The sequence below is a fragment of the Rhinolophus sinicus genome, linkage group LG02, assembly GCF_036562045.2.
Source record: "Rhinolophus sinicus isolate RSC01 linkage group LG02, ASM3656204v1, whole genome shotgun sequence".
In the NCBI taxonomy this organism is placed as follows: Eukaryota; Metazoa; Chordata; class Mammalia; order Chiroptera; family Rhinolophidae; genus Rhinolophus; species Rhinolophus sinicus.
The window spans coordinates 28,843,697-28,868,173 of record NC_133752.1 but is presented as its reverse complement, the minus strand read 5'-3'; the positions used below and the strand labels follow the sequence as shown (position 1 = coordinate 28,868,173).

At 39.8% G+C, this 24,477-nt stretch overlaps 2 protein-coding genes and 1 pseudogene across 5 annotated transcripts in view; 2 read left to right on the top strand and 1 right to left on the bottom strand.

The window, feature by feature from the left end:
- Nucleotides 1–8,489, top strand: part of MCUB (mitochondrial calcium uniporter dominant negative subunit beta) — a 74,811-nt gene extending 66,322 nt beyond the window's left edge. For all 3 annotated transcript variants that reach the window (XM_019741892.2, XM_019741893.2, XM_074322535.1), the window contains exons 5-8: nt 1,757–1,917; nt 3,118–3,321; nt 3,920–4,036; nt 5,453–8,489. In XM_019741892.2, coding sequence (XP_019597451.2) covers nt 1,757–1,917; nt 3,118–3,321; nt 3,920–4,036; nt 5,453–5,530 — 560 coding nt within the window. In that variant the 3' untranslated portion in view covers nt 5,531–8,489. The remainder of the gene's footprint in view (nt 1–1,756; nt 1,918–3,117; nt 3,322–3,919; nt 4,037–5,452) is intronic.
- A 2,140-nt stretch (nt 8,490–10,629) lies between these two features.
- CASP6 (caspase 6) lies at nt 10,630–24,245 on the bottom strand. 2 transcript variants are annotated; one of them, XM_019741993.2, is made up of 7 exons: nt 23,323–24,245; nt 20,053–20,095; nt 19,378–19,524; nt 18,560–18,636; nt 16,338–16,513; nt 12,587–12,746; nt 10,630–11,315 (listed from the first exon to the last, which is right to left on the bottom strand). In XM_019741993.2, exons 1-7 carry the CDS (start codon nt 23,726–23,728, stop codon nt 11,077–11,079), a joined length of 1,248 nt encoding a protein of 415 aa, XP_019597552.2. In that variant the 5' UTR covers nt 23,729–24,245; the 3' UTR covers nt 10,630–11,076. The 2 variants fall into 2 exon arrangements, with proteins under 2 accessions (XP_019597552.2, XP_019597553.2); XM_019741994.2 differs by having other exon boundaries at nt 23,443–24,228.
- Nucleotides 13,604–14,343, top strand: LOC109452714 (high mobility group protein B1; annotated as a pseudogene).
- Nucleotides 24,246–24,477: the final 232 nt, after the last annotated feature.

The following is a 24,477-nucleotide window of genomic DNA, read 5'->3' as shown; positions in this document are numbered from 1 at the left end:
ACCCATAAGTGTCTTCTCAGGGACCTGAGAGGCTACCCTATGAAATGCAAACATTTAAGAGGTAACTCTTGCTCACTCCCAGCCTAGTGGGCCCCGTCCTCTGACTTGAACCACTGGTTCTGTTTGTTTCTCTTCAGGATAAGCACCAGTTAACAAACCCAAATGGCCTAGTCACATCAACCAACCCCTATTCTTACTTTTTGTAAATTTCCACTTCCCTGATTCTGCTTGAGCCCCTGATGTTCCCCCTCCTTCCCTCAAAATGCCCAGCCACCGCTGCACAAATAGAAGTTGAGTTCAGTTTGCTCTAACCCTCTTTCCAGTTGGTTGCAATCATTAGAGTAAAATCTGTCTTTACCACTGTAACTAGTGTCTGGCTTTGTGTGTGTGTGTGTCTGTGTGTTTGATATACTCCACTGCTTTGGACAAAATTGTGCGCCATCTATACCTTTCTCTTGTATGTAGACCTTTTAAATATCAATGTATAATTTTATCAAAACAAAGGGGCTCAGACTGTTTTACAGATCTCAGAAGCCTAGAAGGGAACTTCTGGTTTTCACCTCTTTGTGGCAGTTTTAACCTAGAATATGGAAGGGATTAAAGCCCACCATAAAGTCTTGGAGAAGTAGGTGGACTGCCGGCAAAACCTGGAAGATCACTGGGCTAATACTGACGCCAGGAACATAAATCTCCCTACAGTTGTTTGCTGCTGCTTGGTGGGAGGGTCCGTCTCCCCTTCTTCTCACCTTGTCCGCTTCCCTGAAGCTCCCTCACAGGGGTGGGGAACAGTTATAACCCTCAGGAAAGTATGACGGCCCAATTTTATGTGAGTTCATAGATCCACAGAGGCAAAAGGATGAGAGAAATTTATAATCAATACAAGTCTATGTGAAAGACTCAGAAACGGTGACTCCCTTTCTTGTCAGTATGAACCACGTTTCAGATCTGTACCTTATTGTGAAGAACTTACACTTGAATTGCTTTTCAAATGTATATTATACTTTAGTTTGCATGTTTGTACACCAGCTTCCCTCCCCTGTGGATCCTAAAATAATTTTTGGATAATTGTTTGGAGGGGGATGGGGAGGTATTTTAGGTTGCCCTCAAGTATAAAAGTGAGCCCATAAATTAAAGTGTTGTGTGTTGGCGTCTTTTCTGATTCTCTGTAGAGATCCAATTCATGCTATGTTCAGTTCAAGCTCGCGACCAGTTTGTATGGTATCTTAGTGACCTAGCTAATTCCTCTCTTTAGCTTTGTGTTCCCAACTTATTGAGTAAAACCTTTTTTTTAAATAAACTTTTCTGTTCTTGCCAACTGCCTATTTAATAAAATGGCCCATTTGTGCGCACACACACACACACACACACACACACATATAAATAAAGTGTTATAAACTAAGGTGAGGTATTCACCTGGATTCTGATAGATGGATATTCCCCTAACTCTTCCTGTATGAAAATTTTTACAGAAACAGCAAAAGTCATGTTACAAAGAAAAAAGAGAAACAAAAACATAATGAATTTTAAATCTGCTGTCTAGTAATTTATCGTTCCAGATTGTCTTTACACGAGAGGGACTAATGGAATCACCTGAGACTGGAAGAAAGGTCAATACAAAATACCTGCCTAGGAGTTGGGAGGGCTCAGAGCCAGCCACAGTAGCCGGACCCCGGGACTCAGATTTGGTTCCCTGGACTTAGACCCTGGAGGAAAAAATGTGGTGACTGCCTTGTGTTTCCCTTGTGTCTTTTCTCAGAAAAACTGAATAGTGAGCATGCTACCGAGATGGAAAACATGAAATCCTTGGTTCACAGACTGTTTACAGCCTTGCATTTAGAAGAGTTTCAGAAAAAGAGAGAGCATCATTTACTGGAGAAGATTGACCACCTGAAAGGACAGCTGCATCCCCTCGAAGAGGTTAGGAAGCATCACAGTTGAGTCTGTTTGAAAATAAAACTCAATATTTATTGAGCGTTCTCCATGTGAGCATTTTGTGAATGCTTTACATATTCTCATTTTTTCACTTAGTCCTCACAATGAGCCATGAGTTTGGTACTGTTATCTTTCTCATGCTTCAGATGGGGACACTGAGATAGTCAAGGTACAGAGCTAGAGCCAGAACTTGAACTCTGGTGGTCTGACTCTAGAGCTGCCATCTGAAACTCTGTGCTCTGCTTCCTTTCCACGGATGGGCCATAATGTCTCTGTACATGAGTATAATATGAGCTGCGATGCACTAGCTGCAGTATCACCACAGTCTCGTTTTTAGAGAATAGGCCCATGGCCCCAGCCTAACAGAACTGCAACTGGAAAGTTAGTGGTGCTTTCTTAACATCTGAAGTTAATCAGTGGTGGAGAAATAAATAACCTTGGGGGAAAAGTGGGGCAGGAGTCTGTTTGTTTTAATTTAAGGGAAAACTCTGCATCTTTTAAACCTGTGATCCCATTTGTGATTTTTAAATATGAGTAGGTGTACGTGTGTTTTTGTGTATGAATAGAAACTTTCTGAATATAAAAGAAACTTTTAATATTGACTACTTCATAGGATACTTAGGGGATGGCTGAGAGAGACTTTTTTATATGATTTGTTGGATTGTGTACCTACATTTTTTTCTGTACTTTTTGGAAAATTTCTGATATATTTACTTCTATTAAGATTTAAAAAATGAAAAAGGTGGCCAATGGAAAGCTTTCCTCCCACTGCCCTCCCAATACCATATCCTCACACCTGTGAACCATTTCAGATTTTCTTTATCTATGTACAGATGCAAATATGTTGTATTATTTTTCCCTATTTCAGAAAAGGGCATGGGCTATTATACATTGTTTTCACTAACAATATACAGACATATCTCATTTTATTTCTCTTTATTGAGCTTCACAGATATTGCTTTTTTTTTTTTTTTTTTTTGCAAATTGAAGGTAAGCCCCTCCACCAGTAAAAAGATTGTGATTCGTTGAAGGTTTAGATGATGGTTAACATTTTTTAGCAATAAAGTTTCTTTTTTTAATTAAGGTACGTACATTGTTTTTTCGTAAATCTACTGCCAATGTGCATTACTTTTGTTCCTTTTCTTCTTGTAAACTGAACTAACAGTAATTTTTTTTTTTTCTCAGATGAAAGCTAGAATCGAAGCTCGCTCAGAATCCAAAACCAGTGGACTCCTGTGGGGTGGATTAGCGCTGCTGTCAGTTCAGGGCGGGGCGCTGGCTTGGCTCACCTGGTGGGTGTACTCCTGGGATATCATGGAACCAGTTACATACTTCATCACATTTGCAAACTCCATGGTCTTTTTTGCATATTTTCTTGTCACTCGACAGGTGAGTAGTTTGTTAGGGAAATGTTAAGTTAGAACAGCTTCTGCAAAGAATTCCTTATACAAGTTATGTAATGAGCAATAAGCCTTTCTAATTACTGAATTACTGCTATCTGGGTTTTTATAAGCTGGTTTTTATAAGTTTTGTTGTTGTTTTTCATGAGGATGGAGATTATATACAGCACAGAGAAACTATATATAACCTCTATAGAGAAATAAATAGTACAACGCACAAATTCCTCTGCTGAGATAAACACATCAAATTTATGTTCAGTGCCCTCATTTATGAAAAAAATTGAATTTGTATTGCAACACACCTAGTAACTTTAGCTTTTTCTAATGATTATTTTTCTAAAAATCTCCATTTCCCCCTTTCTCCCTTCTATCCCAGTATTTGTGATTTCTTTTCCCAGCTTGCTCACTTTCAAAAGGAGCATCTGTCTAAAACGAGACTAAATATTTTACTTGTGTGGCCTTATACTTCCTCCGATGGCCATTACAAATACCGTACTCATCTGCCTTCCTTTGCTTTCGTGTTGCTAAGGCTTTCTTGTGGAGGCATAATGTTCATTTAAAACGTATTCTTCTTTTTTTTTTTCCAGGATTATACTTACTCAGCTATTAAGAGTAGGCAGTTTCTTCACTTCTTTCACAAGAAATCAAAGCGACAGCATTTTGATGTGGTGCAATACAACAAGTTAAAAGAAGATCTTGCTAAGGTACTTGATTACAACACAGCATCTTACAGCTGGTCTTGTTTGGGAGCCGGAACTTAGTGTCAGGGAAATACAATTGGGGCTTGTCCTCACAAGTTAAATCTTCCGTGTATTGGTGTTTGTTTAGTGAAACAGTTGACTTGTCTGAAACTAGTTTCATATCCCGCAGTTTCATTGTCTTCTATATTAGAAATGTGTATGTGAAAATGTCTTAAATGACTTTGAGATAGTAAAATAGTAGTTGTCAATAGAAATCTATTTCTAAGTGAGTGTATTTTTAAAGAGAACAGTCCAATAGCAAGCTTATTTGCAGATTTGTAACTATTAAAAACATAAAAGAAAGTAGAATTTCAGGGAGGTGATCACTGATAAAGAATTTCCAACTCTCTTAAGGCATTGCAAGTTTCTTCTCCTTGAAAATAGAAGAATAAATATGGTATTCCTCATTTAATAATTTCCATCTTTCATATGAGACAGTGGAGGTGCTTAATGTCACTTACACTGTTAGAAAGTGGGGAAACCAGGATATGAACCCAAAAGTTTGTCTCCAGATCCTGTGCTGTTAAGCACTTTCTCACAATCTGTTTCTTAGGCAGCTTTTATCTCTGGCCTCCCATGGGACGCATTAGCTTGTTCAGATGTTGACTTCTCAAAATATAACTAGATTTTTTATTCTTCTTAGTATATTTTACTAAAAAGTTTTGGTAAAAATAGCTTCCATTGGGAGTGGCCGGGTGGCTCAGTTGGTTAGAGCATGGCACTGATAACGCCAAGGTTGCCTGTTCGATCCCCACCTGGGCCACTGTGAGCTGCGTCCTCCTTAAAAAAAAAAATCTTCCATTGCTCAATGCATGCTCACTTAATAGCCAGTAATCAATCATATCTTTTGTTACCTGTACCTTCTAAACTACCTATTTCTTAAAAAAATAAAAGATATTACTGAAATTAAATTTGTAAACCAAAAATTTGAGTTAAAGAGCCTTGAATTTTTAAATTATTATTATTACATAAAATCACTACTTAGGAAATATACAATGATGCTTTTTGTGGAAACTTTTACATTTGAATTATCCAATCCAAGAAGGCTAAGGAATGTTCTTCCAACTAGGTTATTGCACTGGGCTGCAGCACTCAATGAAGTATTTTTTTAAGGTAATAAAGTTGAGAAAATAAGGGAAGCTGACAGGTCATAGAGTTTTGTTTTGAATATGAACTGGAAACAATTATAAAGTGGAAAACTAACATAACAGGAACCTCTTAAACCGTAAACTCACCTTTTAAGAAAGGATCCACATAAATTGAAATATTATAGACGTTTGTCACTAGTAGTTTAGTGTATGTGTTGACATTCCTCTCCAGCAGCCATGCTGATATGTGTTAGTGCTCTGATCAGGGACTTTTTCTTTTCCCCTCTGACAGGCTAAAGAATCCCTGAACCAGGTGCGCCGCTCTCTCTATTTGCCAACGCAAGTAGAGGAACTCAATGAAAAGAATTAATCCTACATTTTTAAATGTCACTGAATTTTTCCATTATGTGTTGATTTTGCAACTTGGAAACTGGAACTTTTTGAGTCCCATAGTTCATTTGAATTTTACTGTTTCAGTCTCTTGTTATTAAAAAAAAAATGCTTGCAAAACACAAGTATTCTTGGGAGTTCTCACTTGAGATTTTTTGGTTTCTGGATTTTCACGACTTGTTGAGGTTTAACACTGAAAGGAGATTGGATGCGTCCATCAAAATCAGAGTATCTGCTGCTGCAGTTTGGCCCTTAGACTACGAATCCTCGTCAGCTGTGCTGTGTTCATTCCCTATGAGGAGGTGAAATGGTCAGTGTGCTTGGCATTCACTTTCGTTCTTAGGCTTCATTTAGAATCATCTTGTCATTAATTTCTTTTTAAAAATGTATTTATTATAGTTTACGTACAATATTATGTTAGTTTCAGGTGTACAACGTAATGATTCAGTATATACCTTATGCAATGATCACCACAGTAAGTCTAGTAACCATCTGTCATGTACATTAATTTCTTTTTAAATACATAGTAATTGGAAGATTTTTATCATTAAATATAGCTAAAATTATTATAAAATATTTTAAATGTTTCATTTTAACTAATATTTATGGAGATATATACTATTTATCATATGTTGTCAAATACTATTCTAGGCACTTTACATATAAATTATCTGTAATCCTATAACCCTATGAGGTACCTGTTTTTTAATCCCAATTTAATAAATAAGGAAACTGAAGTTTAGAGAGTTTAATTAGCCGCAGTACACATAGGTAGAAGATTTAAGCATCTACTCATAGTAGGTCGTACATTTTTGTAAATTTACAACTAATGGTATTTAATCTATTATCCAGGATTTCACTGTTTGACACACGTATTACCCTGATATCAGAGATTTGTTTCAAACAAACAAACAGCTCTCAGTGTTTTCAGTGTATATCTTTCAATCAAATCCGATTCAGGCTTTTTACACCTTAACTAGAAAAACAACAGTGATCACTTGCCTTTGTATCAGTAGCTCTGAAACAAGGAGATGCTGAGTTAGCAATATATTAGTGTTTTATTACTAAGCTATGAATAATCACCTATATATTTTTATAATGAATATCACCACGTTAAGTATTATGACAACTGAAAAGGGTTCCCAGACCCAGTTCGTGTGCACGCGCATGTTTCCTCACACCAAAAAGCTATTCCCTGAAGCTAGTGTAGTGTCTGAGAGTTCAGCTCAGTTCTACCTGGAGATAGAATGAGATTCCGCAGGTAAAAGGCTGAGTCTTACAAGACTGCCTTCCATTTCAGATGCCAGTCGCATGCCCAGGTTGTCACCTGTGCTTCTAACCAACCAGCTATAAATGAGAGGTTCCGCAAACCCCTCCTCAGGTTACACTAATTTGCTAGAGCTGCTCACAGAACTCAGGAAAACTATCTACTCATTAAATCACCGATGATTTATTACAAAGAATATTAAAGAATATGAATCAACAGTCAGATGAAGAGATACATGGGATGAGGTCTCAACAAAGGAGTTCTGTCCTCGTGGAATTTGGGGCCCAGCATGTGGCAGGCACATGGGAGTTCTGCTTCCCCAACGTGGAAGCTCTCCCAAAAAAGCCAACTAGCTGTCCTCCTGGGTTTGTATGGAGGCTCCTTTGCATAGTCATCATTGACTAAGTCATTGGCCATTGGTGATCGAACTCAACCTACAGCCCCTCTCCCCTCACAGGAGGTCAGAGGTGGGACTGAAAGCTTCAAATCTCAAACCACACGGTTCTCCTGGCAGCCAGCTGCCACCCTTGGATGGGATCCAGAACTTAACTCATTAATATAACAAAAGGTGCCTTTATCAATTTCTACACTTAGAAAACTCTAAGGGTTCTGGGAGCTGTGAGGATGAAGACCAAATAAATATAACTTGCAATATTGCAATAAGCCCTTAGGACATGTTCTGCCTTTAAGGAACTCTATACCCAAGAAGAGACAAGATCCTCAATACAATAAAAACGAAGAGAAACCAGTTGGGAAAGGTGGGCCTTGCCTTTTGGGTGGAATTTGGAAAGAGGGAGGGCTTTTCAGTCAGGGAGAATACAGTGGGGTGGGAGGAGACCCGAAGCAGGTCTTGGCTCTGTATGGGGGGTATTTCTCTAACTACAGCAGAGGACATACAACGAAAAATTGACTTCTTGAAACAAAGTGGAACTGGGAGGATGGGGTCAGATAATGGAAGCAAGATGCTGGGTTCAACATAGAAAAGAGTAAATCCAGTGTGGGATAGAAAAATGTAGGCTTTGGGGTCGGGCAAATTCTGCCACTTACTAGTTGGAGACACTAGGCAATTAACCTGACCAGCTCAGGGGAGGCCAGCACAGGAGGCCCTACAAACTCAGAGACTGAAATTAACGGGAGGATGGTCTAAACATAAAAATTCCTAACTAAAAGTGTGTCATGGTGGGCAGTCACACCCTGGGCCTGTAGCTTTCTTGACAAAGATCAATATTTACCTTAAGTAAGGCTGTCTACTGTCTTTTTGCATCTAAGATAACATACCTTTGGAATGTCAGTAATCCCTCCTACCCCACCCGACCCCACTTCACCCCTCAGGGCACAACACACTGCCCAAGACCACAACCCCATTGATATCTTGTTCCCTCATACCATCTCTGTGCTATGTTTAGTATTACCATGTACTCACCAATGTAAAAAGTGCCTCTCAATTTTACTTTTTATCCAATATGAGATTCCTCTCCTCCCCGCCCCCTTGCTTTCTCCCACTTCCTCAATCTATCCAATGGATTTCATGTAACCCTCATGTCTCCTCCTTTGATTCTAATGTATAAAATAAGCTGCAAAACTGCCATTCTCTGGAGCATTTTCTTAATCTGAGATTTTGCTTCCCAGCAATTGTTGTCAGTTTGTTTCAAATAAACTCATTAGAATTCTCTACAGGTTTGGATGTTTTTTTTTATGTTGAGACCATTGACCTTCATGAGAATAAAGTGAGATAAAGTATTTTAAACATGCCTAACCCAAGGCAGATACCCTACAAATGTCACACCTGAATGTAAGTCCAGAACAGAGATTGTTTGCTTGTTCCCTGATGCATCCCTCCCAGTGCCAAGAATAATGCCTGGTCCACACTAGGTACCCAAGAAAGAGAGGGGAAAGGCCCGTGGTGTTTTCAGGTACAGTGCTGGAGAGAGTCTAGACTAAGAAAGTGGAAAGGATGGCTTCTGAATTCTTGTAAACAGCCTAAAGGAAAATCGGTAAGATGGGATGGACTAGAGCAGGAGTTGGCAAACTAATACCTGTACCTGTTTCTGTACATAAAGTTTTACTGAAATACAACAGTGCTCATTTATGTATTGACTGGCTGTTTCCTTTGCCCTGTAGTAGCAGTGTTGACTAGTTGCAATAGACCGTGTGGCCTGCAAAACCTAAAATATTTACTCTCTGGCTCTTTACAGAAAAATTTTGCTTACCCCGAACAAGAATATGAGACAATTATCAAAGAATAAGTCTATATTTTCAGGACTTAAGAAAATGTGTCATGTGAAAAATGAATAAATTTCTAGTAAAGATAGCGTTCTGTGATTTTTGTCTTCCTACTTTACAGAGTAAAATAATTTTTATTCATCAGACGAGCTGTGGCTAAGTCATATTGTATTTTACGACAAGTAAAACTGATTTCTGATACTGCGGCCACAACAGCTCAGTGATAATAGGCCAGACGCTGACCTTTTTAATATTTAAAATGTAGTTTCTCCAAATAGCACATCATTTATGTTAAAACTTTATAGATTAGTTATTTAAAAACATAAACAGCTTATGATCTTTCTATTCATGTTCCAAGTTTTAAGTCTACAGGGATTGGAACCAAAATTAAAGGCATCCAAACACACTACATGTTAATTTTATTACAAAAGGATTCTTATTCTGAGACAACTACCGTGTTTCCCCAAAAATAAGATCTAGCCAGACAATGAGCTCTAATGCATCTTTTGGAGCAAAAATTAATATAATGCCCGGTCTTATATATTTATATTATAGTCAAATAAGACCGGGTCTTATAGTAAAATAAGATCGGGTTTTAATTTTTGCTCCAAAGGATGCATTAGAACTGATTGTCCGGCTAGGTCTTATTTTCGGGGAAACGGTATTTCATACAGGATTCAGCTGTGCCCCCATTGCTTCCACAGACTCAGATTTGATGGCAATTTGATGCCCAGGTATGTAGGTACCAATGTCACTGCATCTGAACAAAAAGATTTATTCAAATAAACTCTTTGGTCACATTCAAGGGAAAAAAAATGTGTTTTGTTTGTTTTGTTTTGTTTTAGAGCTTTGTAATACTACCAGCTTATTTCTCTTAGGTAACCAGAATTGTATAATCTTTGCCTAGGCCAGCCAGTGTTCATCAGGTGAACTGAGGGGCATTTCATAGTCATTAGCTCTTGAAAGGAGAAGCACAGCAGTGGCCACATCTGTGGTAAGGAGTTAAAAGAAGTAAGAAGTTCACCTGACAGTGAAGGCCCTGCCGTGACCATAAAACAAGGTTATGAATGTCCCACCAACTGCAGCACATGGTTGGCACGTTTTTTGAACTGCAGCTGAAACAATATATGCAAACTACTGCTTTTGAACTAGCAACTCACAAGTTCAGTTATGAAAAGCCCAAACATATAACCATCATCAGCCTCTGGCAGGTTATTAACAAAACAGTATTACTCAAATTTTGTATATCATATTAGTAAGAATTGAACCTTAAAAGTAACATCTATCCCATTAACAGGATGGTCTGTGAGTGGGAATGATGACTACTGGACAATGTATAGTAACTTAACATGGAAGATATTGACAGAATCAAATTTTGCAAATACTTAGCCCATACTAAGTAAGAATTGATTGTTCTATATTTCTTCCTCAGAATGCCATATAACACTTTTTAAAGGTTCATAAGTGAGAGTTAAAGTCCTATACAAAAAAGGGGTAATTCATATGTAGATAAATTTATATGACCAACAAACAAGTCTATAAAATTACATAATGAATAAAAATGCAAATTAGAAAAATTTGGTAAAACATGAATTTCAAATATTTTATTAAGGGAAAACTATCAGGTTGGTGCAAAAGTAATTGCCCTTTAAAAGGTTAAAAATAATTGCAAAAACTGCAATTACGTTTGCACCAATTTAATAATTCTTGAGTTTCAAAAACCTTAAAAACATTATAAACTTTTATTTAAAAAATTCACAAAATACAAATTAAATCAGCCAGATATTTTGAGTAACCTTACAAATTATAAAAATCAAGTACTAGAAATGTTTGTGGATTTTTATAGAAATTCCCTGAGGATTTAATTTCTACATAAATCAAACCCCTTCACTATGTCCAATATGAACTATTTATTTAAATGTTCTCATTAAACCTTAAAACATTTTAAATTGCTGTACTGTAAGCTTCAATCTAATGATATTTATATTAAAAAGAAGGGAAATCCATTTTGAATACAAATACATAAAACAGCCCTATCATTTATATTTTGGAGAGAAGTACAGCTTTTTAGTTAGCATGGAAGCAAAGCAAGGGACCTGCTTCTTTCCAATTGCACTTAGGTCTTTGCAAAAGTCCACTCGGCGCTGAGAAACTTTCCTGTTCACCAATGTGAGGAGCTCTGTGAACTCCAAAGATGAGCCGAATTTCCTGAGCATCTCACACAAATCTTGAATGTACCATGAGCCGTTCACAGTTTCCCGATGAGAGTAATAACCTAAAAAAGATAGGAAAAGGACACTGAAGTTTTCTGGCTTTCAGTTATTAGGACTGAAAAACACCTTTATAATTCATTGTTATAGAAACATTCTCCAAAATACTTGGGGAGGACTAAGATATATCCATGATATAGTTTTTACATGTTTCCCTGTTGACTATTCTCATGTGGGAAAGGGATTAATTCTATATAGTTCTATAAAAATGGGGCTAATTGTGAGGAATGATCAAACAATACAGTGAATGCTTAAATTAAAAAAATTTATTACAGTAAAAGACATTGCCTTTTATCTGCCTAAATATACTCCCTCTCGCTTCAAAACACTTATCTCGATGTTCTTGCCACTTTCTGAAACAGTTCTGGAAGTCTTTTCATGTCTACTTCATCCTCCATCATGGCAACGCTTTGTGTCACATATCACATCTGGTATATGGCAATTTCTGTCAAATAAAAACATTACGGTGTATCCTCACCAGATATGGCACCATGTGACTTCTGCCTCTTCCCCAAAGTCAAAATGACCATAAAAGGTAAACGTTTTGAATCGATTCAGGACATGGAGGCAGCCATGACAGCACAACTAAAGACACCAAAGAGGACTTCCGGAATTGCTTCAGAAGGTGGCAAGAACAATGGGATAAGTGTGTTCAAAGCGAGGGGGACTATTTTGAGGGGGATTAATGGCAATGTGTCTTTCACTGTAATAAATTTTTTTTAATTTAAACATTCACTGTATTTTTTTGATCACACCTCATACATATAATTTCCTCTACTGTCTATAAGTTCCCAAGATAGTAGGTTGGTGCAAAAGTAATTGTGGTTTTTGCAATTTTTAACCTTTTATACTGCAATTACTTTTGCACCAACCTAATAGTAGCCAGGTGATGATTTTGGGACAAGAGATTAGAAAGAAGAAAAACATAAAATTACTGCAAAAGAAAAGAACAATCGTCATCAAATATTTGTCAGCAAAGCTTCCCATGAATATGACAATGACACTATCACCAGGAGTAACTGACAGCAGGCTGCTAATATTCTATATAATTAGACTTGAAGCTTTAGACTTTAGTTCTCAGGGATGATTTTTCTATATGGTATTTTACAATGTCATGTATCACTTTGTGCTATGTGATCAAAGAAATCCACTCTAGGCCTGTGAGCTTTAGGACTAACTAAATCACTGTGTCCCAATAGAAAGATATGATCCAAATCAAGCCAAGGTGAAACTTACAGGAAAGCCAATTCTATATTTGTATTAAACACAGACACACCTTCTGCAACAGAGTAACACATGAGGAAGTCTGCTCCAGCAGGCAGTGTGTAAACTGAGGCCGCATCCACCTGGGTGACATTGGCATCCGGCGGGGCTGTCTTATGATCCACTACATCCAAAGGAATGACTGGCACATCGTGCTGGTGCCCCCGACATGCCTGCGAGACAAGGAAGAAAACCACCTCCTTTACTTACCTCCTCTTTTCTCCCCAATGCTTAATGTTTACAGCGGATGCATAATTCAGTACCCCTTCATGTCAACATCAACAGAAGCCACTATATAGCACTTCCAAAACAAGGCACTCGGGTTTAGAGCAGACTAAAGCTGACAGTTGTTTCCCTACTTACATTTTCTTTTGGTTAATGTCTTTTAAAAATTGGCATCTTCAACTATACACTAAATTATGTTGATTGAAAGGTATGATATAAAGAAAGCTGCTGTGGTTTAAACATTCCTAGATTAACTACACCACAGTGCCAAGAGTCATCCTTTTACAAGCTCTAGTATTTGCCTAAATGTTTCTATTTAATCAGATAATATGTTCCCAGATTGGGTTTCGCTTGCCTACCTGCTGCCATAAACTGTTAAGGTTCAAAATGACACCACCTGACCTGAGAAGACAGCTATTAATATGCCTTCTTTCTTTTGCTCCTACTTGAAAGTGAGGTCACACATTCCTACCCACTAGTTCTGACTCACACAAAGGCTAACATTAATTTCTACTCTTAAATGACTATTATGGGCTCTATTTTGTTCTTCCCCTCCCAAAATTTATATGTGTAAGTCCTAACCCCCAGTACCTCAAATGTGACTGTATTTGGAGATAAGGTCTTTAAAGAAGTAATTAAGGTAAAACGAGGTCACATGAATGGGCCCTAAGCCACTATGACTGGTATCCTTATAAGAAGAGATTAGGATAGCCACTGCAGTGCACTGGGCTCCACAGAGACAGCGCTGGGGCAAGTGCAAGTCGGGCAGGCACTGGGCGACTCTGTGCGTGCTGAGGAAAACTAATTAAACACGGGCAAAGGAAATCCTAAGAAGCCGAGAGGCAGAATGTCGTCATACGCTTTCTTTGTGCAAACCTGCCGGGAGCAGCACAGGAAGAAGCACCAGATGCTTCAGGCAGCTTCTCAGAGTTTTCTAAGAAGCGCTCAGAGAGGGGGAGGACCACGTCTGCTAAAGAAAAGGAACATGTGAAGACATGGCAAAGGCGGACAAGGCCCGTTATGAAAGAGAAATGAAAACTTATATTCCTCCTAAAAGGGAAGCAAAAAGGAAGTTCAAGGATCCCAATGCACCCAAGAGGCCTCCTTCAGCCTTTCTCTTGTTTTGTTCTGAGTTATCGCCCAGAACTCAAAGGAGAGCATCCTGGCCTACCCACTGGTGATGTTGCAAAGAAGCTGGGAGAGATGTGGAATGACACTGCTGCAGGTGACACGCAGCCTTATGAGAAGAAGGCTGCTGAGCTGAAGGAAAAATACGAAAAGGATATTGCTGCATAGCGAGCTAAAGGAAAGCCTGAGGCGGCAAAAAAGGGAGTTGTCAAGGCTGAAAAAAGCAAGAAAAAGAAGAAAGAGGAGGAGGACAAGGAAGATGAAGAGGATGAGGATGATGAGGAGGAAGATGAAGAGGAGGAGGAAGAGGATGAGGAGGAGGAAAAAGATGAAGAAGATGATAAGTTGGTTCTAGCGCAGTTTTTTTCCTTCTTGTCTATAAAGCATTTAACCCTGTACACAACTCACTCCTTTTAAAGAAAAAACTGAAATATAAGGCTGTGTAAGATTTGTTTTTAAACTGTAGTGTCTTTTCTTATATAGTGAACACACTACTGAATGTGTCTTTAGATAGCCCCGTCCTGGTGGTATTTTCAATAGCCACTAACCTTGCCTGGTACAGTATGGGGGTTGTAAATTGGCATGGAAATTTAAAGCCGGTCCTTGTTGGTGCACAGCACAAATTAGTTATATATGGGGATGGTAGTTTTTTTCATCTTCAATTGTCTCTGATGCAACTTATACAAAATAACTGTTGTTCTGTTAACTGAATACCACTCTGTAATTGCAAGAAAGAAATTGCAGCTGTTTTGTTGACATTCTGAATGCTTCTAAGTAAATACAATTTTTTTTATTAGTTAAAAAAAAAAGATTAGGACACAGACACAGAGGAAAGATCATGAAGAGAGCGATAAGACAGTCACTCGTCTACAAGCCAGAGAGAGAGGCTTAAGTAGAAATCAACTCTGGTAACACCTTGATCTCAGACTTCTCCAGAACTGTAAGAAAATAAGTTTCTGTTGTTTAAGCCACCCGGTCTGTGGACTTTGTTCTGGCAGCCCTAGTAAACGTAATACGGTGACCTAACAGATTCTGTTTTAGTATTATAAATGCAGCCATCGATCATGAAATAAAGAATTATAAAGTCTAAAAAGAGTCCTGAGTGATTTCAAAGTTATCAGATAAACAGAAGACCCCTAATATCCTATTTTTACAGAGAGATTTTAATCTTATTTAGAAGCATCAGGCTTATTTTCAGACCTTGTTTTCCACCATCTTCCTAAACGTCATGTAGAATACCTGGAACTTGATGCCTTCCATTGCAATGATAGAAGTCAGCCTTTCCTTGAGGGCTTGCCATGTGCTAGGCACTATTCTAAGTTTCTCATTTGTTAGGCCAGGTCATTTTATCCTCACAGCCACCCCATGAGGCAGATGAAATTTTATCCCCATCTCACAGATGAAAAATCTGAGGCATAGAGAAATAAAATAACTCGGTGAAATATTTTCCTCCTTTGTGGCTATCATCTCATAGGAGCTCATTCATTATTTCCAATTCTCTTGTCTTTGACAGTGCTGGCCCCTCCCTTTGTCATGAAGCAATCAATCATCTTGTCATTTTTCTACTTCTTTGGGCCACCCTCATTAGCATCTTTCCTCTGCTCATTCCTCATTGGTGTCCCTCAGTCCCGTTTTACATTCATTTTTCAGGCTATTACTTGACATGAGTAAACCTATCACTCTCATTACCATCCATCGCCTCATTACTCCCAAGTTTATGTCTCCAACACAGGCTGCCTCTTAGGTTCTAGACCTGTACCTCCAACTGCATTTCCCACAGACACCCCAATGCAGTTGTCCAAACAAGAAACCAGGGAATCATGCGTAACTTCTTTTCTTATAGACGCCCTACTCCCTCCCCTTAAGGATCTAGGTCAGGAAGGAGAATGTGGTCTCTTCCTCCATACCATTCATGGAAATACAGGAATTCTCTTCTCTGTTCAAAATCCTTATTGATGTACTAAATGACGTTCGTTATTCAGGCCAAATAATATTTTCACCCCTAACACCAATTTGGCGGGGGGGCGGGGGGGAACAGCCTCTTGCTTTAAGGGATACTGGAAGGATGAGGGAAGCTAGGACTAGAACTCTCTATGCCTCCACCCTTCCCACTGGCTTACAGGCTCTCCAGCTCCCAGAGAACCTAACCAGCCTGGGCCACGGAGTAGCACATTGCTTATTTTGAGTCATTTCAAATATCAATCCAAGTAATAAAGATACCAAGAATCTTTATTCTTTTTATGTTAAAAATGACTATTAATAATTCAAATTGCAACTCTGATTGGCTAGAATTCAAAAAGGGCCTTTCCAGTTACTGGAGAAAGTTACTTTCAAAATTGGCTTTAGTTCTTTATAATCACATACACAGACCCTGGGCTTTATAATTGAGATTATAACATTATCAGTCTTACCTGAATGATAAATATTTTGGGTTTTCCAACCAGGCTCTGACACTTGTCTCCTTTGAACAAGCCAGTCAATGTCTGAATTTCAATTTTGGCATCATATGCGTAAATGTGACTACCTTCACCATGACTCAGGAAGACACACAAGAAGCAATCGGCATCGACATGGCTAGAGGTTGATGCTATAAAGGCCCCCAAAAGTTCGTATAAAAGTGAAAATAAGATGCTTATTAGCTACATATAACAATTCAATTTACTAATACTGGAAAAAAGTTACATACGTATGATTGAGGGAGAAAATTTGTTATTCTTATAGTAAATATAAAATGCCTGTAATGAAACATATTTAAGTCTTTAATCAAACAATTTATCCCATATTGTATCTAATTAAAAATCAAAATTATTGAAGTTCAAAATAATAGAGTTTGGACAGATTTCATTAATTTTTCTAAACCAGACAATGACATGTAAAACACAAAGGGATTATTATGGGAAACCGCCTTCAAGATCCCAGTCATTTTGGCTATAAAAGTTCTCTGCATTAGAAGACCAGAGAGGCCCAGAACCTACTACTTTACAACCCACTCTTTGTTTGCACCTCTAGTGAGTACAGCATCTTCAATATGTCTATAGCACTTGGAGCTTCCAAGACTATTAAGACATGAGATGGATATCCTCCAAAGCTTATGAGCAAGCAAAGTAGAAAACCTGGTAAGCAGCCAGTTAAAATGATTTACAGATTAAAGAACAGCTCTAGGATGGAGGTTCCTCAAAAATTAAAAAAAAAAAAAGAAGAAACCATATGATTCAGCAATTCCATGTCTGAGTATTTATCTGAAGAAAAACAAAAACGTAAAAAGATCTGTGCACCCCCATGTTCATGCAGCATTATTTACAAGTCTAGATATATAAACAACCTAAGTGTCCATCAATGAATGAATGGCTAAAGAAATTGTGATTGGGGCGGGCAGTTGGCTCAGTTGGTTAGAGCGTGACACCAAGGTTGCCAGTTCGATCCCTACATGGGCCACTGTGAGGTGCGCCCTCCACAACTAGATTGAAACAACTATTTGACTTGGAGCTGATGGGTCCTGGAAAAACAAACTTAAAATAAATAAAAGTCTTTTTTTTTTTTTTAAATTGTGATACACAAAATGGCACACACGGAATAATATTCAGCAATACAAAAGAATGAAATCTTGCCATTTGCGATAATATGGATGGACCTCATTGAGGGAATTATGCTAAGTAAAATAAGTCAGAGAAAGACAAATACTGTTATGATCTCACTTAAATGTGGAATCTAAAACAAACAACCAACCAACCAACCAACCAAACAAACAAAAAACCAAAACTCAGACACAGAGAACAGATTGATGGTTGACAGAGGGGAGAGGAGGGTGGGCAAAATGGGTGAAAGGAGTCAAAGGTACAAACTTCCAGTTATAAAATAAGTATGTCATGGGGATGCAGTGTACAGCATGGGAATAGTAGTTAATAATACTGTAGTGTATATTTGAAAGTTGCTAAGAGAGTAAATCCTCTCTTAGGATTAATTTTTAAAGAAAAAAGTCTTCATCACAAGAAAAAAATGTTTTGTAATTTTGTATGGTGAAGGATGGTAACAAGACTTGTGATTATTTTGGAATATACACAAATATCGAATCATGTATATCTGAAACTAATGTTATATGTCAATCATACCTAAAGAAAAAGCTCTGAAGAAAGTTTGTTATATACATATTATAATAATCCATTGGCAAATGACTTAAGAATCCATGGATGGCATGCAGTGATTACTGTGATAAACATACCTACTGCATAATGATGTAGAAATTAAGACTTAATGTATGTAAATCAACAGTATCTTGAAGCCAATAAAAAAGTTGGGTATGGTAGGAGTCAATTAAAAAATGACTGTCCAGCATCTATAGTGTTTGCATTTTAGACTTTTAATTGTAAATGAAAAGGTCATTTCATTCCCTCCTAGAGTAATAGACTGTAACTAGTGGTATGCTAAACATAAACTAGAGGCATAATACTTTGCAAGGGGCTCTTAAATGTGGTGGGTAACATATAAGCAGAGAGGCACAACCAAAACCTATAACCCATGCCAAGTTAACTGATAAAGACTTTTTACAACACGGTTCATTATTTGGACCTGTCTTTACAGGTAGGATAATTAAAGTACTCAGTCCCATCAGAAGAAGGATAGGAAAACTACTTACCCTCATGAATTGTGAGCAGTAATTCTTCTGCTTTAAGATCATCAAAGCATTTCACTTCAAATCCTAGATCTGAAAACCTGGTGATAGATTAATTGAAATATTAGCTTATGAGCTATTCAAAGTTGTCACATACCCTATTTTAACTGAGGAATCTATACACATTTTGACATGTAAAATGACTCTTCTTTAGGGGGAAAGAAAAATATGACAATGATGATTTTCCCTGATCACCCACGGTAGGAAAGGATTTACTCGTAATAACTGATTCAAGTTAAAATACTGCTGTCTACTATGCAAATACAGGTGACCCTTGAACAACACAGGGTTGAACTGTGAGAGTCCACTTATGTGTGGATTTTTTTAAAAAAATACCTGCACTGTTTTTGATCACCGTCAGTCCATGGATGCGGAGGGCTGACTATATCCATTGATCTATGCCATTTTATACATGGGACGTAAGCATCCATGGATTTCGGTATCCATGGGGGTCCTGGAACTAATCCCCTGTGGATACTGAGGGACAACTTAAGTTTTGGGGGCATCAAATTTACATGTGGATTTCTGATTATGCACAGGGTCGGCACCTCTAACCTGGGTTGTTCAAGTATCAACTGTATATTTGTAACAATGCAAAGCCTGCTAACATTTAATAGTACAGGGTTAGAAAGAAAACAGGCACGTTCCTAAGGGAGGCTGTGCCCAACTGAGGCTCACCCTCCCAATACTCTTGCTCTGTTATTTCATTGGTGGGGACAAGGTTTGATAAGTAGTTGTCATTTAAGTATCTTATCACCTTGACATGTAGATAAAACTACTACCTGCGCTTAAGATTGTCTCTGTCTGCACTGGTGCCCCGCCTTTCTGGCAGTGTTAAGTGCCAAAAGAACCTCTCGTGATTGAAGATTAAAGCCATTCCTCTCCTCTTATGGTCCATTTTGTACTTTGCTGCTGGATCAAATATTTCACTGTTAATGAAAAGTTTAAAAAAAACAATCACTTTAAGTCATATTAAACAGTGAGCTCCTCCAAGCCCCAGGTCAAAGTGTAGGGTAGACAAAAGTCTGCTGCTTTGTCCTCTGCCAAGCTGACATGCCACTGTTGTGCCCTGCGAAAGCCTCATGGCCATACTAGTAAGGAAAGTCCTGAATATTTCTGTACCAATTGGTAAACAGCGCCCATCATGAGTACCCACCCCCAATCCATCTGCATGGGTGTCTTTCCTTCCCCCAGGTCTCCAACATCCAGCACCCAAGGACAATGGTCTGGCCCAGGCCAAGCTCCAGCTCTGGGGCCCATGCCATATCCACTGTTAAACATTTTGAACATCACTCTAGGTCCTTTCACAACCAGGGGCAGAAACTAACCTGCATCTCTTCAAATGCTAAAACCTGACATACTCGGTTCTATTTTTTACCCTTTCTTGCTTTGATTTCTATAGTCTAATTATGACTACCAAAGGAAGAGACCTTTATTAGAAAACAGCACATTCTTACCTGCTAGAGAAGGCATCTGTTTCTGTCATGTTTTGTTCCTCACCTGTAAAAGAAAAGGTTGATTTTTGTTAATTTACTTTTTGACTTACGGTAGTGGAACACAGCAGGAACTCCCATACACCTTTGACGTCCACACTCTAAGATTCTTCTGTTTTGGTTAGTTTAAAAGTCAAAGTATATGAAAAGGAGGGTAAGGGGAAAGGAAGGGAAACCGCTTAATATAATAATAAACAAATGACATATAAATTAGTAACTCAATTCTTTGTCATCCCCAACTCTTACCTGTAAAATAGCAAAGAATATTATAAAGAGAAATGGAGAAAATATTACATAAATGCATTAATTGCAAAATATGCTCAAGTGACAGTTCTGTGATTATGGAACTCAAATGAAATATGAAATTGCTTTGTTTTACAGAAAATGTGTTTGCAAATATTCTCTGAAACAGAAGGAATTAAGTCATATAGAAGCGAAACACAGTGTGTGATTAATACTGGATTACCCTACAGCCCCGAAGAGGTTGAAGTTTGGGTGGAGGAAGGGAAGGGGCAGCGCAAAGGCTCAGACTTTGGATCTCCTGATTGACACATTTGTGCTTATAACCCTATAATGGAGACCCTCTGCTCGCAACCAGTGCTTGGAATTCTCCACCCTCTGGACACCTTTTACTGAATCCCTCTCCACTCCCTAGAAGAGTGCCGTGCAATCGGACTTTCTGGGAATCGGAATTGTTCTATACCTGCGCTTTCGCTCTGTCCCACGATAGCCACTGGCCACATGTGGCTCTTGAGCACCTGAAATATGGACAGTGTAACTGAGGAACTCAATTTTTAATTTTATTTCATTTCAATGAATTTAAATAACCACCTGGGGCCAGTGGCTTCTGTATTGTAGAGCACAATGAGTCCGGCATCTTTTACAATAAGGACCCATGTACCCATGAATGTTTTCACCTGACTAACTTAACAGCTTAAAGGGGAGAAAGTAATGAGTAAACAGAAATACCAACAGTACAGCAAGATGCACCTCTAAATTGAGGTCTTTGAGGAAGCACCCCAGGCTCTACAGTACAGACTCGTCCCTACCCATCACCTCCTAGCCAAGAGGGTTGTGTTCCTCCTCTCCTCAGTCTCTCCCTCACACCTGATTGTTCTACCCTCTCTGTCTCCTCAGACAAAATCCACCCTGGGAGTGGGGTGGGTTGGGGAATCCTAAGTTCCAATACTGTCCTGGAGTTGATAAATTTTACTCAGGTTCCAGAGAAAATAATACACCATGACTGCCCGTCACTGTAAGCTGTATGTACCAAGCAGACAAGCTTTCAGGAAAGGTGCATTTTAAAAAGGATTATACTGCATGAATACCAATAAATTGGCCAAGAGGGTAAATGGCTTTGTTGATATGGAGAAAATAAATTTTAATGAAGGAAATACCCTGCATTAACAGATTTATAGATTCCTGTTGATCGGCAACCTATTTATCAAAAATGGGTCTGTTGTTAAACCTGACTCTTGGTATTAGACCATTGTGAAGCCAGGAGCAGACACCTCCTTAAAAGCCATCTTGTACCTTGTATACCCACAAGCGTGTATTTGCCATAGGCCTGGAGAAACCGCCTGGAAATGTAGAAACCACCTTATCCTAACAGTCATCTTGTCTTGCTTTGTACCTTATACCTGCTGGCTTGTGTTTGTCTCTTAGGGACTTATGATCAGCGGGCCTGGGGGGGGCATGGAGCCAGGAGGTGGAGCAGGAGGGCATGGTCACACCCCCAAAACCCTTTGTTGCCAGACAATGCAACGAAAAGCTCCTGAAGCATTGAAGGGGACCAGTCTCATTTACCCCCCCCCCCCCATAAACTCCATACCCCTTTTTGCTGGGGAGATTATGGTCTTTTCTAGCCTGACCTCCCGCGGCTCACACACACCCAGTAAATTCTAACAGACCAATTATGGCTTCCCCCTGACTCCTTCCTCTGGCTAACACTTGGCCTCTTCACACTTCTCCTTTGTATCCACCACCTCTTTGCTCCTTAAACTAGTTTAATTTCTACCAAACAAATCATTCCTTTTTTTCTCGTCACCTTAATTTGATCTCTCCAGATAATCCTACCAGCTCCATTTCTTGATACCCTGGCACCTTAGCTATATTACTTTCTGTCACTCAGCTCCACAGCCCCATGAGGCCAGAGAAAGTGCACCAGCCTTGTCCAAGGTCAGCGCAGTAGTGTTGGGACTGAAAGCCTGGCCCACCTATGGATTCCAGGCTCTGCACTCTCTGTCACCTTGCTAAACCCTCTCCTACGTGAGACAGACCAGCTACCTTTCTAAACTAAGTGTTCATTTCTTCAAACTTCTAGAGCATCTACTGTCACCGTCTTTATTCACTGCAGTATCTAAGAAAATTGACCCATACTCCCTATCAACAATCTATTTCATCATCCTATCTGAGTAACCCACGTCAGCCTAGAACACACTGGAAAGGGGATAGAGTGGAGAAAGACAAGAAAGGGAGCACACAGGAAAAGGAACTTGACCAAAAGAATGGAGGGGGAAGAGCGCTGCCTAGGGGTTGGGCATCCTGGATCCCGGCTGCGGTTTCCCATCCCCCACCACTGGTTCCAAAACGGAAATGGCTACTGGACCCAGGGCAAAGCCGCTCCCTGATCGATCGTGACTCTACAATTTGGCCCTGGGGCAACGCTTGTTCTGTGCATCAAGAATAAAAAGCTCTGAAATAAAGGCATTATACATAGACTGCTAGCACTTCAACCTTGAAAAAGGTTTTAAAAAAAAAAGGTTTACAAAAATGTTTTTAAAAAATTAAAGCCAGGCTCGGGAGTTTCTCAATCTAATTAAGTGACAGGAAAGAACATTCTAAAATACACGTGTAGCAAGTTGCTTTATTTTGTCGAGAAAAGTTGCTGTGGTTTCAACCCAAACACACAAACAGTTGCAGGTTTCCTGGCGGCAGGACGATCCTGGGCTGCATAACCGCAGAGGCCCGGCTTTATCTCCGCGTTACGTCTGGGCACCCCAGGGGCCGGCCGGTCATGCTTCCATTAGGACTGCCTGCAACCACTTCTTTAACTTTTTACTTAGAAGTGGGAAAACAAAAGCAGACTCAACTTGTAAAAGTCAACTTCTCACGACCAGGTGCAGTGGAAAACCAGGACCCGCCGGGCCAGCCTGTCAACGTTTACGTGGCCCGACGCCTGGAAAGAATTCACCTCCGGAGGACAAAGGCGGCGGCGGGTCCCGCGTTGTTTACCTGGACTAAGATACGCTGCCCCCACCGCACCTGAGCGCTTCCCTCCAGAACCCGCAACTTCCTGGGGCCGCCCGGCAAAGCTGGCGGAACCCGCGTCCCGCGCCCTCGGCATCCCCCTACCTGCAGGGACAGCCCCGTGGGGGCCCGGCGCCGAGCTCATCGCGACCCAGCGCAACACTAACGCCCAGGGCGCCTCCGCTTCCTGGAGCAGAAGCCGCAGCGCCCGCCCCTTCCTCCGCAGAGTTAGGGCGCCTTCCTTCTCCAAGCTTGCGGGTCCAGAGCGCCCTGAGGACACGGTCTTAGTCGCCTGGCACCTGGCGATACGGATACGCCCTCGGGAAATGCCAGCTGCCACCCCGAGGACTTGGGCGGCCCGGGAAGGAGTCCGCAGGCGACCAAAGATCATCTGCGGTGAGCTGACGCTCGCTCAATCCCGCCCCAAACGTTTGCACTTCCCCGCTGGCTCAAAAGTTTAAGGCTGTGTGTGTTGTCTTCCTGTTTCACGTGTAGTCTTTTTCCCAGTGCGAGTTACTTTGTAGGACTTGTACACTTTGTTTTAAACACTCAGTTTGCGCTGTTTGTGTAGGGGATTCAGGCCAAAGTTAACTAGAGGCAACGGCAGGATTTTCAAGTCTGGCTTTCATAGGGAGAGCTTGTGCAAAGTTGACATAAGTGACAAAGTGACAAAGTTAAAATAGAGGCAGAGCAGCCATTCCAGAGGAGCTGCTTGCATCTGAACCTTTGCAGTGTTTGAACTGGGTAAATTCACCTTTGGAGTGGGCCAGGCAACGTTGCTTTACTAACAACTGTTTGTAAAGTGATAAAGACCAACTGGAACTTGAAGCAATCAGTTGGTAGGGCTTGTGGGAGCAGCTAGGGTTTATGGAAATTTCTTGCAGTCCACATAAGCCCTACAGGAAGAACCCTACAGGAAGAACTCTGTTTATAATAAAGCTCTATGGTTCTAACTTCCTTTTCCCTTCTATAAATACCCCTCCATCTTGGCATGCAGGCCAGAGTGGGTACTTGGCTTGCGATGGCTGCATGCACCGGGTTGTAACCCCTTCTTTTTCCAGAATAAATCCTTTTTTTGGTGATGAAACACCTAGTTGATATTTTTCAGTTGACAAAAGCTATCAGGAAAGCAGACATCCT

Coding starts and splice junctions, on each gene's coding strand:
- CASP6 (XM_019741993.2), bottom strand. CDS start 23,728: ATGATCTTTGGTCGCCTGCGGACTCCTTCCCGGGCCGCCCAAGTCCTC. Junction 20,096..23,322: donor GGCAGCGTATCTTAGTCCAG/GTAAACAACGCG, acceptor TTTCTTTTACAG/GTGAGGAACAAAACATGACA. Junction 16,514..18,559: donor ACTGCTCACAATTCATGAGG/GTAAGTAGTTTT, acceptor GGGCCTTTATAG/CATCAACCTCTAGCCATGTC.